The sequence below is a fragment of the Phoxinus phoxinus genome, assembly GCF_949152265.1.
Source record: "Phoxinus phoxinus genome assembly, chromosome: 11".
Classification (NCBI taxonomy): Eukaryota; Metazoa; Chordata; class Actinopteri; order Cypriniformes; family Leuciscidae; genus Phoxinus; species Phoxinus phoxinus.
In genome coordinates, this window is record NC_136886.1 from 25,747,495 (window position 1) to 25,764,612 (window position 17,118).

Below are 17,118 nucleotides of genomic sequence, written 5' to 3' on the forward strand. Positions count from 1 at the left end.
ATAACATGCAGTATTATTTGTTATACGCTGAATTATGCGCGAATCTCGAGCTTTTAAGACCCAGAGGGGGTCCATCGCTCCGTCTCATTGATTACGTATTTCAAGCCGAATCTTCAAACCGGTGGTCAGTGTCCCTTAATTGACAAGTGGATTTCAGCGCTGCTCCGCGGGGTGGTGTCGACACAAGTCAACACCTGCAGCCATTTTACGAGCCGATGTAAAATATCACTGATGCCGTGAATCAAATCCATCTCTGAGCAGAACGTCTGCACCCTTGAATCCAGCAGGTCAAAAAATGGTGAAAAGAAAGAGCTTGGATGACAGTGACCAGGAAAACTGCCGGGGAATCCCGTTTCCGATCCAAACCTTTCTATGGAGACAGACCAGGTCAGTGATTTAGTCGTGGCATAACAGGTGTTTTTTTTTTTGTTTTTTTTTGAGTGATTAGTCTGTTTCTCTTGTATGGCTCCCGCAGAGCCTTTCTCATTCGTATGCATCTCTCATACCGGTTTCTGAATTGATTTCTGACGTCTCGTGCGTCATCTTTTCCATACACCGCCGCACCTTGTGTGTCTTATTATGACCCCTGAACCAAATTTGCAGAATATGTAATCGAATATTTAACCTTCATAGAGCAATACTGCTGTCAGTGCCTTACTCGGAGTTCGTCATAATTCAGTTTCAGTTAAAGTCATCTGATTGTCCTTGCCAGCTCGATTATGACTGTTATTTTATGCAGTTTTATTACAGACATGTAACTGAAAGATGTGTCTGTTTCAGCGCGTTTTTGCGGCCGAAGTTAGGGAAGCAGTATGAAGCCTCCTGTGTGGTGAGTGTAATAAGTGAACACTGTGTCACCTGTGAATAATCTCCTCTATCTCGGAAAACAATACCATAAGCCTGAATCAGAGGTTCATGTACAAGTTTAAACACAAACATGATTTATTGTAAATATTAAGATGTAGTAGGCCTACGTGGTAAGTTATGAAAAATAATAGCCTAATAATAAAGGTCCCTATAACTGGGTTATTAAAATTTAAATTGGGGTTAAAAAAAATCATACTGATTTGTGCATTGCTCTTTTTTTATTCTGCTTTCTAAAGACTATGCAAGACTAGAAATCATGGAATTAATCGTGAATATTTAGTTTTATTGACAGACGCAGAGTTTTACTTGTAAGAAATAAAGCAAATCTGCATATAGTTTTGTAATAAATAAATAAATAATAATAAATTTGTATTCTTATTATGCCAGATAACTGACAGTCTGGTTTATTCTGTTCTCTCCTTGTGTACAAGTAATATTGTAACAATCCCCAAAAGCGCAATGATTGCTTATTCGTATGTCTCACGCTTTTAATCCTGGCCAGTCATTTGAGCGGGTGCTGGTGGAGAACAAACTCCATGGGCTCTCTCCAGCACTCACTGAAGCCATCCAGAGCATCTCTCGCTGGGAGCTGGTCCAGGCTGCTCTACCTCATGTTCTTCACTGCACTGCCATCCTTCTTTCGAACCGCAACAAGCTGGGTAGGAACACTTATTAAACTGCGTTGCTAGATTATGTGTGTTTGGGTGAATTCATTTTGTGGTTAATTTTATAACTTGGCGTGTCCACAATCTCTCTTCACCAGGACACCAGGATAAACTCGGGGTAGCTGAAACAAAACTCCTTCACACTCTACATTGGATGCTTCTGGAAGCGGCGCAGGAGTGTCACCAGGAGCCTGGCCTGGGACACGGCTGGTCTGGGGGCAGCAGTGGCGGCAGTAGTGCTTACCTTCAGCCCGTAGGGAACCAGGGTCTCACAGACCGCAATGGCAGCACCACTGAAGAGAATGAGTATGCCCGTGCCAAACTCTACCACAAAAACATGGCCACTGTGGAGCTCTTTGTGTTTCTCTTTGCTCCCCTCATTAACCGGATCAAGGTTGGAACCCTTTATTGCTTTTTTTCGTCAGGACTCAACAATAAGGATAGTCTGCTGAGTCACTTGCCTTTTTGTGCAAGCGCTGCGTTGTCACTGTAAATTTTGGATTCATTGATAGTTGATGCATTAATTCTTGGTTTTCTATGATTTTACATTTTTGTTTTAGATTCTTCTGATTTGTCATTAGATGATGTTATCTAGCTGGCTTACATAGATGAGGTTAGCAGAAGTGTGTTTATGAATTTATGGAGTTACATTACAGCTGTATAATTTCCATCTTAGTTTTTTTATTTATAAAAATCAAAATATTTAAATTATTATTTTTGTTATTACATTATTCTAATTATAAAAATTATAAAATATTTTAGTGAGTGAAAAAGCAAACTTAAATCACTGAAAAATAAAACTAATTCTAGCAAAAATAGAGTCATAGAAATAGATAATTTTTTTGTGGTGGGGCCGATGTAAATTTGTAGTACAAAGCAAGTCAAAATTGTAAATCCTCATTGTTGAGCCCTACTTTATCAGTTCAAAATCCATCATAATATTTTGACTGCATATTCCTTTTTTGATTAATTAGTTTAAACTGCTAACTTTGTTGATATTTTTGGATTTGGCAGGAGTCGGACCTCACCTTTCGACTGGCTGGTGGGCTAGTTATTTGGCAGCCAATGTGGGAGCACCGTCAACCTGATGTCCCTGCTTTTTATGCCCTTGTCAAACCCATGCGTAATATTGTTACAGGTCCGATTTCTGCAAATTCACCTTTCACCTCTGTCCTCAGCATCAATGTCATTTTTGATCCATTTTAGCAGTGGCATTGTTCTTTGTGTGTAAATCGTTTGTTTCAAACATCTGCTTTCTCTCTCTCTCTTATATTCTCCACAGCAAAGAGGAATTCTCCAGTGAATAACCAGTGTAGTCCTCATGATACCAGTAACCCATGCCCTGCAGTGAGTATTCAGACTGTGATTTGCAGCCGCACAGCCCCCTGTGGCTCATTCAGTCCAGGCTTAAATTAATTTCCTCGCATAATGCATTAACATCATTGTTCTGCTGGGGTCATGTGATTTCCTCTTCTGTCTCGGCTTTCAGGTGGTATGTGAATCAGCCCTGCCTGACGACTCCTCCCCCTCAGTGACAGGACAGGGCTGTCGTCGTGGCAACTCTGTGGAGAAGGGAGGGTCTTCACAGCAGGCCTTTGAGAGAGGATTTTCACAACAGAAGAAGTGAGTGTTTGTACACACACAGGTGGAACATATAGCAGGACTATATCATTTTGTGTTGAAATATAGGAGGGAAAAAAAACAGTATTTATAAAAAAAACAATCGAATTTCTGGGTGGTTTTCCTCTACACTGAACAACATTTTTTTACAATAAGGTTCAGCGTTCTGGGTTAATACCTGGGTTAATATGTTAATCAATTAGTTAATACATTAGCTTTCATGAAATAATAATGAAAAAAAACTTTTACAGCAATTATTATTCTTAATAATAATATTAGGTTAATGTTACTTTCTACATATACGAATACAGGTTTACATATTTAGTTCTATATAAATGAACAATTAAATTCAGTATGAACAAACATTAATTACCAATAACACATTTATAAATATGAAAATGAATATATTATAAATAATTAAAAATAATACATTTATAAATGAAGATTAACAGATTAATAAATTTGTTAATTGTTCATGATAACGTATTAACTAAATCATTAGTTAATACGTTATTTACTAAAGAGGGCCAGATTTACTAAACTTAGATGACTAAAATTAGCATGAGCGCAATTCCAAAAAAGAGCCGATGGGTGTGGAAAGTTCTGCTCGTGATCTACGGTCGACGCGCAACTTAAAGAACACAGACGCATCATATGACCAGATCATATGACCAATGCAATCTACCAAGCGCAGCACATTTTTTGGCAGTAAATAATGGTGCAAATACCTTAGTAAATCACCTTGCATGATTCATTTAATAATGAATAATTTTTACTAATAAATAATTTTTGCTTCTCCCATAATTTTTGTGCCTGAAAGGGAAACTCCTACAAATGCATATTAGGTCAGCCGCAAAAATAACCCTGTTCACGCCTTTTCAGCGCAAATTTTTCACTGCATGTTTTTAGTAAATCCTGACAGTAGTTTTTTTAACGCCAAAAGACGGTTTGTGCTGGCGCATGCTGTTAGTTAATCTGGCCATTAACGTTATTGTAATGTGTTGGCAAAAAAGTAAAAAAATGCATTATCTTTTAAAACTAGAATGATCTTAAAGCAGTTTTTCTTTAAACTCATCCTATGTTGGCTAGATAAACAGCGTCCATTTCCAGCCAGACTCCCCTCTGTCAGTGTTAGTCTGTGCATGTGATCGCAGTGCAGTTGCCAAGCAACGCTTCTCAGCCACCTCAGTCTGAACTTCCGTTCTTTCTGACCATGATTTTCTCTAACAACCTCTGTCTTTCTTTCACCGAAAGTTTCTCAGTCCCAAGTGGCATCTCTGTATCGCAGCGGGCAAGGTATGCCACCTATTTTGACGTTGCAGTGCTGCGTTGCTTGATGCAGCCTCACTGGACAGAAGAAGGTGTGCACTGGGCCCTCATATTCTACTTGCAGCGGCTGCGTCAGATACTGCAGGAGAAGCCTGAACGCCCCCCCGAGCCCCTGATACCCCCCTTACCACGGCCCCGCAGTAGCTCCATGGTGGCTGCTACCCCATCTTTGGTCAATACTCACAAAACACAGGTAATCCAGCACAGAAATAATCATTAACATGTCAGTTAGCTGACTGTGAGACAGTTTCAGATGGTAATGGGCAGTGGTGCAACTGGGACGGGTCCAGGGTGTGAAATACATTGCATGATCATCAATTCATTTGAAATGATAAAACAATTTTACCATAAAATGAATAAGAGGAAAAGTTGTTGTAGTAGAGTACATTTGTGAGTCTCCTCCTGTGTGGTGAGCGCACTGGCGCCGTTGTACTGTGGCTGCCGTCACATTATCCAAGTGGATGCTGCACACTGCTGGTGGTTGAGGAGAGACCCCGACATGATTGTAAAGCGCTTTGGGTGTACAGTAGTACATATGAAAGCGCTATATAAATGCCTTATTCTATTCTCCTCAAGCTGTCGCATCCGTCTTTTCACATGATGCAATACAGTACGTAACACAAATGCAATAGCATGTCACTCTGTAGGCATCTTACATCAGTTCCCACACGAGCGATTATATAGATTATCATGACAGAATATGCTAATCAATGACTTGAAGATAGTTAACTCCACATCAGCAACACATTCTTCAACTAACCATTCAGAAACTTCTTCTTGAGTCTCTCCATCATTGTCTGACTCCAGTTTAAACATAAAAGGCAGAACAGTTTCGGACATTTTAGTGCGTGTCTGTGTGTGAGGTAATCGGAGCTGATCATTTGCATTTAAAGGGACACACACAAAACAACGTGTTTTTAGTGGGGTAAAAAAAAAAATCAGTGGGGTATTTTGAGCTAAAACTTCATACACACTCAACAGAGACTTATTTTACATATTGTAAAAATGGGCATTATACCACCCTTTTAAATTTCTGGCTGATATTGATATAAAAAAGCAGATTATTAGTTTAATGCTATGGTCGATAATAAATAAATGGATGATATTAATTCCATCCAGGTTTGTCTAAATAAATTTAAAATAATAATTATCAGAGCATTGAAATGTACAGTGTGAAATCCTTTTGAGACTTCCTAACAATGTTTTAACAGTGTTATTACATTATCAATGTTTTTAAAGATTAAGTTTAAGTGTGTGTTAAATGACAGCAAAGATATTCTAAATATACAAATATAGTCTACAATTAAATATCTAATGTCAGATGATATACTGTATATCCAATATCGACCCATACTGATAAATAAAAAAAGGGTTCAGGTATCGTACCGATAATATTCAGTTATTCATTTTCAATATTTGCTAAGACATCAGCACTGCAACAAAGATTTTAATAATCAACCCAATCGTTTTCCGATCTCCACATACGCATGTGATAGCTGTACACTCAAGGTGGACAAAAGTAAAATTGACGCTTTCGAAATATGGTGTTGGAGGCAAATGCTGCGCATACAATGGACTCGCACACAGCAAATCAAAACAAAATATCACTGGAGGGCAAAATCACCAAGCAGCACCTCTCATACTTTGCTCATATCATGCGAGCTAATTCCTTGGAAACAACATTAATGCTTAACATATGAAGAGAAGATAAGGACACCACAGAACATGCTGGCATGACATAATCAAGTCAGACACAAATATGTCTGTGAAAGAATTGCTTTATAAATGTCAAATACAATAAAGCACGGAGAATGATCATCCATAAAGTGACCGAAAGTCGGCCCCGATTGAACGGTTAAAGTCAAGAAGACAATATACCAATACTCTAATGACTAGTAGTTGACATGTAGCTGCCAAGTTACCTATAGTTATTAGAATGTCTAATGTAGACTATCAAAATAAAGTGTTATCTAATATTTTAACCATTATAATTCATAAGTTTAAATAAAAAAAAATTCAAACCTGCTGTTCTGGTCCAAAATGATTTTACCCTGATTTTTCTTTCCTATTTTTCTAAGGATATGACTCTGAAATGTAACGAGGAGAGCAGGTCTTTGAGCTCCGAGACCTTCACCAAGGTGTCCATTACTAACCTCAGGAGACAAGCAGTCCCTGATCTATCAGCTGAGATGGGCATGAACATATTTAAAAAGGTTTGCAGATTATTTTATTTATGCATAGTTTAAGAGCGTAAAACCAATATGTATATAGATATAGCAAAACGCCTTTTAAAATGTTAATATAAAATCCTAGTTTTCTAGGAGGGATACCTTTGCTTGAAAGCTTAAAAAAATTCTAACCTCCTGTTTGCCTCCATGGTCATTGATTAAGCAGGTGTTTCTTGTTACGTTAACAATCTGTGTGTGTGTATATAATCCCTCAGTTCATTCTCTTCTTTGTTCCATGTCGTCAATGTTTGTGCTAAGTGGTTGTTACGCTGTTTGTTCTCTTTGATTAACAAAAGACTGTTTCATTTTGACTCATTCGTCGTGCGCTTCTTTGATATAGCCACACGCGTGACAGTTTTATCCTGTCACTGCTTTTTCAGTTGAAGAACCGTAGAGAGGATCGGGAGAGAAAAGGCTCTATCCCATTCCACCATACTGGGAAAAAACGGCAGCGGCGGATGGGTGTACCTTTCCTAATGCATGAGGATCACCTGGACGTGTCACCCACACGCAGCACCTTCTCGTTCGGAAGCTTCTCTGGACTGGGTGATGACCGTCGCACACTGGACCGCGGGGGTTGGCCTTCCACCATCATGGGTATGTAGGGCCCTATGAAATCCGTTATTTTTTTTTCATCAAAAAGCATGAATTCATAAAACTTTAACATTTTTAATAATTTTAGTATTGTCATATAATTAAAAGTAATATTCTATTGTTATATAATTAAATGTATTTTCATATTGCAGGGAAGTTAACACGTCGTGGAAGCTCCGATACTACTGGAGATGTGGACAGTCTTGGAGCGAAACATTTTCACTCCCACCACAACTTGCCTGAACACTCTAACAGTCACAGTGACAATACCATCAAAGAGGGTGGTAAGCTAATAAGCACTATCAGTTCCTAAATCCATAACAGTTCATATTTCATAAAATTCATTAAGAATCATAAAATACAACAGAAGTTTTTTTTTTTTTTTTTTGAAGCTACAAGGTGGCATTATGGGGATCCATGGATTTTTTTTTGTGTGTGTGAAAAGTGCTATACAAATAAATAATTATTTTGAATTAAAAATATTATACAGATAATATTAATGACTGATTTTAGCTCACTTATTATTACCCTAACAGCAGAGGTTTACCTCAGATAAATTAATAAATAAATAGATTAATTAATCTCAATTAATCTCTCTGGTCCCGAGATGGGCCGACCGACCAACAACCACCCTTCCTCCCCACCCCGCTGAACACGAGCGATTTATAAATGCGTGAAATGCACTCACGGTGGTTGAGCGCGGTAAAGTTAGTTTTAGGTTCGATATTTGCCGGACATTTGTTTTCCTTTGTCACTGGTCTATAGGGTCGGCAGTCTTACAAAGATATCAATAGCAGGATTAGTTTAACATTATGTAACCATCGTATATCGACATGAAATCACCTACGTGCGTTAATGCTGCATATTAATACCTGAGAATGCTTTGATGCGTTTCCACAGCGCATGATGCGTAAGGAAACGTCTGCCAATTACATCAACTGCGGTAAACATAGCCTATAATTTGTACTTAAAATTACTTTTTTAACATATAAAAACAGACGTTTTCAAATTCCAAAGCTTGTAGAAGGTTCCCATTGGCAATACTGACTTAGGCTACAGCTTTCCTGGTAGAGTAAAATGGAGTAAATTAACTTGTCTAAAAAAATTATTCATAAAACATATAAATATCAGTTGAGCCTATGTTTACTTTCTTCACTGACACAAACGAAAATGAAAAGACTATCAGTCAAAGGAGGGGAAGAAATAGGGCAGGATAAGGAGACTGAGAAAAAGAGGGTTGAATATGAGGAGAGAGCAGGTATTGACAAATGATCGAATGCACACTGACATGGTTTTAAAGCTATTTCTTATCCATTTCTTGGCCATCAAAAGTCTTAAATTGCACATATGTAGGTCAGAGAAATCCAAATTTTCTCAGGGGAGCATGCACCCGAACCCCTCTAACTACCTCACATTTGAATGCCCGTGTCTGTGGGGCTGTGGTAATGTGGGCTGGTGTGCATGGCTACACCATGGTGACAATCTTGTCCCAAAAAGCATTGTTATACGACGATACTCAATATGTTGTCCTACGGTGAGTCATTTTTTATAGGAATTTTGAGCGTTTGTGTAATCAAAATATTTTCAACCTCCTGACTTGACCTCTATGCTCTGTGGTGCCTTTTTTAAAAACATAAATTCAACTTATTTGATAAAATAATAATACATACAAAATGCAGTCCAAGTATACTTTCCTGCAACGCTGCAACTTTAAAGTCTTTGTTCGTTTAATTAAGCTAAGAGGCCGCAATGTGACGTATCATTCTTCCATTGGTCTCACATCTTCACGTGATACGAATTCAAAGGTCAGAGTTCACCAAACTTAGAACTCAACTTGTGTTTTCGGTCTCTCGCATGCATGCAAGAATGGAAGTCAATGGAACGAAAAGTGTAGTGTGACTGCCTCTTTAATGTGGACTGATAGTCGTCTTTTTTTTCTCAGTTCGTTCTCAGATCTCCACCATCACTATGGCTACATTTAACACAACTGTGGCTTCCTTTAATGTGGGATACACAGATTTCTTCACGGAGCACATAAAGAAACTGTGTAACCCCATTCCCATCCCTGAGATGCCATGTGAGCCGTTGGCCTGCTCCAACCTTCCCCGAAGTCTAACAGACTCCTGCATCAACTACACATCCCTGGAGGACCGAGACACCATTGAGGGCACCAACAACTTCATTCTGAAGAATGGCATGCTGGACCTCATGGTGAGGAGTGGAGCCTTGAGCAGAGGGGTTTACTGTCATTGAGTGACAGATTTGCGTATACACTGACTACCGGTTAAATGTTTGGAATAATAATAATTATTATTATTTAATTTTTTAAAGGAAGTCTCTCATGCTTACCAAGGCTGCATTTATTTGTCCAAACATACAGTAAAATAACAGTTTTCTACTTTAAATCAGGGCTATGCAATTTCGGGAATTTCTTTGCTGTATTCTCGCTTTTTTGCTCTCAAGTTTCTCTATAGAGCTCCCCCTACAGCTTCAGAATAGATATTTGACAAGACTGTCGAAAAACTTGTTGTCGACTCTCAGATACCAGTGGCTAGTAGATCAACGACATCAACGCAGATGGGACATTCTTTACAACGTCTTCTCCATTAGGGTTCGGACAGCGTAAGGGAGCGCAATAATGACAGAATTTTAGCCGATTTTTTTGCCGTAAAGCGATTACATCGCGAGACCTGATATCACGCGATACTTCCTGGCGCTGTGGCCAGCGGCCCGCCAGCCCAAAGTTGCAAGGGTGTTTTTTCCGCTCACAGGTGATAGGGGGGTGCGAGAGGACTACCATTCAACCCGAAAAAAGTAATATAACCATTCCAATGACTCCGAAGCTGTTCAGTTAAGGTAAAAAACCTGCATAGTTCACCTTTAATATAGTAAAATGTAATTCATTTTTAGCATCATTACTCCAGTCTTCAGTGTCACAAGATCCTTCAGAAATCATTCTACTTTTCTGATTTGGTGCTCAATTATTTATAATGGTTCTTATTATTAGCAATGTTGAAAAGAGTTTTGCTGCTTAATATTTTTGTGGAAACCATGTTTTTTTCCCCAGAAATTTTAGTTTGAGCTGCATTTTTTTGAAACTTTTTTTCTTTACTTTTCAGGTTTGATAAATTTAATCTCAAACTCAAACCTTTAAAGGGTAGTGTATCACTGTCTCCACAAAAAACACTACTGTTTTCAACTGATAATAATAATAAAATATTGAGCTCCAAATCTGTATATTAGAATGATTTATGAAGGGTCATGTGACTGAAGATTGGAGTAATGCCTGCTGAAAATTGATTTGCCATTTACAGGTATAAAATGCTTTTCAAAATATATTAAAATAGAAAATAGTTATTTTCAACTTTAATCATATTTTACAATATATCTGATTCGACTGTAGATCACTTGTTTGTCAAGTAAATGTAGCCTTGGTGAGCATAAGAGCATAACTTCTTTCAAAAACATTAAAAAAAAACTTAAATATTCTAAACTTTTTACTGGCTAATGTTATGATTGGCCAATAACTTCTGAGGAAAATTCAATTATTTTAGATAGTTTAAAAGATCTGACCATATGGTTCATATTATTGTGGTGATTTTCAAGGCTGTTCTACGGGCCCTGTATTCCGTACTCACCCATGACATCAGCTCTCGGATTTGCGATGTGGCGCTCAACATCATCGACTGCCTTCTGCAGCTGGGCGTGGTTCCCAGCATGAGTAAGAAATTCTCCAAACCCGAGGACAAAGAGGCGGAGTGTCCGAAAGAGGGAGCCAGTCAGAGTGTGGGTGGAGCTCAGGGGGAGGCGGCTGGAGGCACGGGACCAGCACCTAATGGAGGTGGTGGAGGTGATGGAGGAGGAGGGGGAGGAGAGAGTCGTGGAGGAAGCAGAGATGATATAAAGAAGGACAGCAAGGTAAGCCTATTAATATAACTGGTGTAAAGGAATATCTGAGTGTAATTGTCACATGCAAGATTTGCATTTTTTTTTTAAATCATCAACAGGATGAAGACACTTCACTCAGCACTCACAGGTTGGCTCTCACCATGCTTATTAAGATCGTAAAATCGCTCGGCTGCGCGTACGGCTGTGGTGAAGGCCATCGCGGACTCTCTGGAGACCGCCTTCGAATGCAGGTCAATATAGCTGTGCAGTCAAAATATCATTTTACAGTGCAGATTAACCTTTATTTTTCAAGAAGATTAAGCACTGATCTCTGTCACACAGCAATATGTTGATTTACTGTCAGACTAAATCATATGGTTAGATGATATAGATTTCATAATATATGTAATATGCATTATTACGTTTGTTCGTAGCAATTATTAGACATGATTAAATAACTAGCTCTGTCTCCAACAAAGGTAAATTACTAGATGCTCTGTCCCTAATTTTTGTTTTTAGGCTCAGAACTGTTTGACTACTCTGTACAAGCTGGATAAAGTGCAGTTCCGGCAGACTATGAAAGAATACGTTAACAAGGATTCGCTCAACAACATTGTGGATTTCCTGCACGCCCTACTTGGCTTCTGCATGGAGCCAATCACTGACAGTAAGAGGGCAGAGCTGCACTTATTAAGTGCATGTCTTTAACATGCCCAGGCTTATGTTTTATTCTCAAATCTCCAGATATACAGCATGGGCCCCATTTTCATGCATCAGAAACAGATATGTACTGTTTTTGTCTTTGATTTGTCTTTTCCTAAAAGTGATATGAACTTGATTATTTGCAATTTGATTAATTAAACGGTGTATTGAACTTTTATTTCAAAACTATGCAGTAAAATTATACATTTTACATTGAAATAACACTACCCGTCAAACGTTTGGAATAATATTTTTTTTTTTTAAATCATGTTCTTGAAAGAAGTCTCTTATGTTCACCAAGGCTGTTTTTTTTTATTTATTAATGTTGACGTTTAAAAAAATACAGCAAAAACAGTAATAATGTGAAATATTACTAAAACTTTTCTATTTTAATATAATTTAGAATGTATTTTATTCCTGCGATGACACTCCAGTCTTCAATGTCACACGATCCTTCAGAAATCATTTGAATATGCTGATTTGGTGCTTATTTAATTTGCTTATTATTATTGTTTAAAAAAAAACTTTCTAGCAACTATTGGAGTGACAGTAAAGACGCTTATAATGTTACAAAATATTTGATTCAAATAAATGCGTAATTCTGTCATGAAACTCTAGATGCCGCAGGCTGATGGGTCCTTGACGCAAGCTGATGATATACATGCATAATGCATAATGCATAAGTTAAGACACCCATACTAAAGTTGCCTAAAAAGAGGAATAAAAAAATCATCTTTTGGAAATTGATTTTTCCTCAGTTTTTTAAATGAAGGCATTAAGATCAATTTCCAAAAGATGATTTTTTTTATTCCTCTTTTTAGGCAACTTTAGCATGGGTGTCTAAATTTATGCATAGCACTGTACATGTTAACTACTTGGCACAAGCTGATTGGTTCATGTCGCATCTGCAGCCAATGAGCTTGCTGCTCTACATTTAAATGGCTGGTAATCATTTTACTTTAGCAGTTTGCAGCGCGCTTTCAGTTTTCGTCTAAACCCTCCAGCTTCCCTAGCTCCACCTGAATAGATCTGATATTATAAATGATTTCTTACATACAGCAGCGTATTGGTGTATGTATTGGCAGTAGCAAGTTCCTGTACTTGCTCTGCAGCAGCAGCAATAATCTTTAACAGCAGCAGAAATTTAGAAACAGCAGCGTAGCAGATCTATTCCACTAAGACCAAATACATTAACATTGTCATATCCTAAAAATCTTGAAAGATGTCATGATAGACATGCTGTTCATTGAACTTTCTATTCATCAAAGAATCCTGGAAGAAATGTATCATGGTTTCCACAAACGGACAAAAGAAAGGTTCTTATTACCAGTGTTGAAAACAGTTTTTTGCTGCTTTATACAAGTTTTATTGGGAAAAAAAAATGTAAAGAAAGGTTTGCAATCTTACTGTCACGGGTGGTTGGGAAGATGAAGAATAAACTTTCAATACAAAGTTTAATGTATTGAAGGTGAGGATGAGGATGAATGTGAGGGATCAACTTGCATAGCAAACACAAATGAGGATAATTAATAGAACACAGCTGGAACCAATGAACTAATAATGATGGTAACTATGTAGACAGACAAGGGGTGGGAGTCAAAACAAAGAAACCCATGACAAATAAAAACAAACTGAAAATTCATGAACAAAAACTAAACAGGATGGTGACAATTACAGGCTCCATTTAATTGAAAAACACATTTATATAAACCATCCCTTACAAGACGGTTAACATTGAATATGATGAAAACATTACATTACTAAAATGATGTGTTAGTCAACAAGGTTTCCATCAAGCTAAGGGTGCCAGATCTTATCAAACTGTCCAAATTTACATTTCAGATGATAGTTGGTTCTAAGTGTAAAGTACAAATCAACTTCCAAAGCCTTACCTGTAACTTAGGTCAGGAGATTCAGGGAAACGAGCAGTGTTTAATAATAAATCCAAGGAGAAACTCATATTATTAAACAATAAGGGGAAACAAAAGGCTTAAAACCGAGATAATGAGGCAAAAAAATAATGAACAGCAGGTGAATTGTAATATGCAACTAAGGAAACAAACTAGCAAACAGAACTCCGTCTAATAGGGACAGGGAACACAATGGAAACTAAACCAAACTTAAACTCAACAGACTTAAATATAACCCTGACAAATACTTGACCATGGGAACATGCTTTTTCTTCCAGAACAGCAGTAGTAACTAGTAGTGTTTCTGAAAGCACATCAAAAAATGTATACTACTAACTCTGTACCTTAGCGCAGAAAATAATACTATGTGACAAATAAGCATCAACTGAGCTGCATTTATCATAGAGCGGTGAAATACTTTTCAGTTCATTTTTCGAATAGTGTAGTCTATGAATAACCTTAAAGTGAACGAGACCATGTCTAGAATTGGAGTGTTCATATCCTTTAAACTACTCTGCCAAGTTTCCTCAGGATTGAGAAATGTCCCTTCCCAGCTCGTTCTCCCATTCCTCTAAGTAATTGTGTTGAGGGAGAGTTAATGGATTGCAACATGTCATATAATACTAATGACTCAATTTGACTTCATTTACACTGTTCAAAACACTTGTCAATAACTGAGGGTGATGTATTATCCAAGGAAGGTGTATGAGCATGTATATAATTCCTAATCAATAAGAACCATTATTAATAATTAATCAGCGTATTGGAACGGTTTCTGAAGGATCATGTGACACTGAAGACTGCTGAAAGTAATGACTGCTGAAAATTCATCTTTGCAATACAGGAATAAATTACATTTTAAAAAAAACATTTTAATATATCACAATACATACTATTTTTACAGTTTTTTTTCTAGACAAATAAATGTAACCTTGGTGAGAATAAGAGACTTCTTTCAAAGACCAAAAAAATTAAATAAAAAATCAATAATTTGAGTAAATTCAGAATACATATTACATGGCTATCTGAAATACTTGATTCCAATTGGTCACTGAGCTGTGAAATATTTTTGTACAATAACCGCTAAACTGTATATTTGACTTGTCGATGGCAAGATACCGATGCTACTTTCATGTCTCTTGTATAACTTCAGCGTCTGTTTTCATACCAACACAGCTTAGAAATAGATCATTGTTGCCATCATGCAACTCAAAACTGGAAGACTCAAATGTTAATTTTAGTATGGTGAGGATAAAACCTTTGATAGATGACTAGAAGCAAGAAAATTAAACCATTGCTTGGAAGAACAACAAACCAGTAAGAGACGTAAAGAGCTGGATGAAAGATAAATTAAAATAGATGAAGACATGTAACATTGTAGCTAATTATGTTTATTAACTAGTCCATAAAAAGTAACTTGAACTTAAGATTAATATATTAATTAATATTATAATATTGTTGCAGCATTTATTTTGTTGCTGAACTGGTTTTCTTAGTAATATTGAACTCTTTTTTTTTTGTATCTTCCTGAGACCCAGAAAAATGTTTTGTAAATTATTATTTTAAAAAATTGTCATTACATTGTTCATTTTGGTGATCAAAGATGAGTTTTAAGGGATACAATTATTGACTACAGGGGGACTTTAAATGATAATTACAAAATATTATCAAATCACCATAAGAGTGCTAAAGTTGGTCATTTAGTCAATGTCAGTCATTTGTCAGACAAAGGAGAGGGAGTTGTATGGTCAAACCTCCAAACATTTGGTATCTCTGAATGTGCTCTTTACAGTACTGTACATCCAGACTTAAAACCGTGACATGTATGGTCTCACAGAAATTCGCTAAAATGTAATGTCCTCTACAATGGACAAAAGTCTATGGCTGGGTCTCAGGAGGATGTCAAAAGCTTTAATCTTATGTAGTAAGACAATAAAATCAATTCATTATGTTATACACATGTATTTATTTATTTGATAAATAAGCAGGTTAATGCACTGTGCAGATAGCTGGTCATTATAGCAAAACAAACCCCTTCAGGTTTAAACGGGTGGGATTCAATCCCCTGTCTGGGTTAATGTTGCAAAAATGACCAGCATTATGCAATCAAGTCTCATTTGTTATATAAATGAATGGAGTGAGTAGCTTTTCCTATAAACACATTGCCATTTATCAGAACATCTGAATATTTCTGTGTCATACCACACATCCCATGATACACAACAGGAATTATGCTTAATAACACTACTATAGTAGTTGCTATATGTTCTGATGTGGCTATTTAGTGTCATAAATCCGGGCTTTTTCATCCCTGTCTTTTCGGTAGTTTATATAATTAACTATTCCACCAAATATATTAGATCAAATCCAAATAGGTTGGGTACGTCTATCCAACATAGAAATGTTGGTTACAATTTACTTTAAGGAATCTGTATTATAGAGTAATTATACATTTAACTACTGAGTAATAAGAATTAACTACATGTGCTTACTATAGGGTTAGAGTTTGGTTTAGAGTTAGTTGCATGTAATTATGCATAATTTAGAGTTATTACTATAATAACTATGTATAACAAGGACACTATAAAATAAAGTGTTACCCAAAATTTTAATTCGGTTTTGGAATGGACATGCCAGCAATAGCATTTTACAGTTTAGTCACAATAATGAAAGTCTTATATTCCATTAAAAAGGCCATAATACAAAGGTCATTAATACAAATTATTAAATTTGAAACATAATGCAAATGTTACAAAATAATTTGGAGATACAGATTGCCTCTAGATTTTTAGAATGTCATTCGTTTCTCGCTCCTTGGCCTCTTCTGTCTTCTGCCTTCATGTCTGCCAGTAATATGACCCTTCCTTCCTTTCCCTTCCTCTTCCTCCCTTCCTTTCCCTTCCTTTCCCTTTCCTTCCTTCCTTCCTTCCTTCCTTTCCTTCCTTCCTTCCTTCCTTTCCTTCCTTCATGTCTGCAAGTCAAACTCCACTGTTTGTACCCCAAACGCTCATCACTCATCCTTTCAGCAGACTTGCCAAACATCATATTGACAGTGCCAATTCTTATTGTTTGTATTTTCAATTCTATGGTATCAAAACAAGATAAGCTGAATTTCGATTGATTTCTGGCAAGTTAGTGAACATGAGTGAATGTTATAAAAATGATATCCCTATGTTTTTTTGGGGGGGAGTGTCTTTTCTGCATCTGTGGGTGTGTGTCTGTGTGTGGGTGTGTTTTGGAGCGAGTTGGTGTTTCCTGACTTACGAGTACATGTCTGTGCTGGCCTGACACCAATGTTGCCCACCATCTTTTCTC

At 37.1% G+C, this 17,118-nt stretch overlaps 1 protein-coding gene across 1 annotated transcript in view; it reads left to right on the forward strand.

Annotated features, from left to right (window-relative positions):
* The first annotated feature begins 127 nt into the window (after positions 1–127).
* Positions 128–17,118, forward strand: part of unc80 (unc-80 homolog (C. elegans)) — a 54,498-nt gene continuing 37,507 nt past the window's right edge. The window contains exons 1-15 of the mRNA XM_079627959.1: positions 128–387; positions 781–829; positions 1,370–1,526; positions 1,631–1,926; positions 2,547–2,670; positions 2,815–2,879; positions 3,022–3,155; positions 4,407–4,674; positions 6,560–6,694; positions 7,090–7,306; positions 7,456–7,584; positions 9,246–9,514; positions 10,910–11,221; positions 11,311–11,442; positions 11,711–11,858. Of these exons, the coding sequence (XP_079484085.1) occupies positions 296–387; positions 781–829; positions 1,370–1,526; positions 1,631–1,926; positions 2,547–2,670; positions 2,815–2,879; positions 3,022–3,155; positions 4,407–4,674; positions 6,560–6,694; positions 7,090–7,306; positions 7,456–7,584; positions 9,246–9,514; positions 10,910–11,221; positions 11,311–11,442; positions 11,711–11,858 (2,527 nt within the window). The 5' untranslated portion in view covers positions 128–295. The remainder of the gene's footprint in view (positions 388–780; positions 830–1,369; positions 1,527–1,630; positions 1,927–2,546; positions 2,671–2,814; positions 2,880–3,021; positions 3,156–4,406; positions 4,675–6,559; positions 6,695–7,089; positions 7,307–7,455; positions 7,585–9,245; positions 9,515–10,909; positions 11,222–11,310; positions 11,443–11,710; positions 11,859–17,118) is intronic.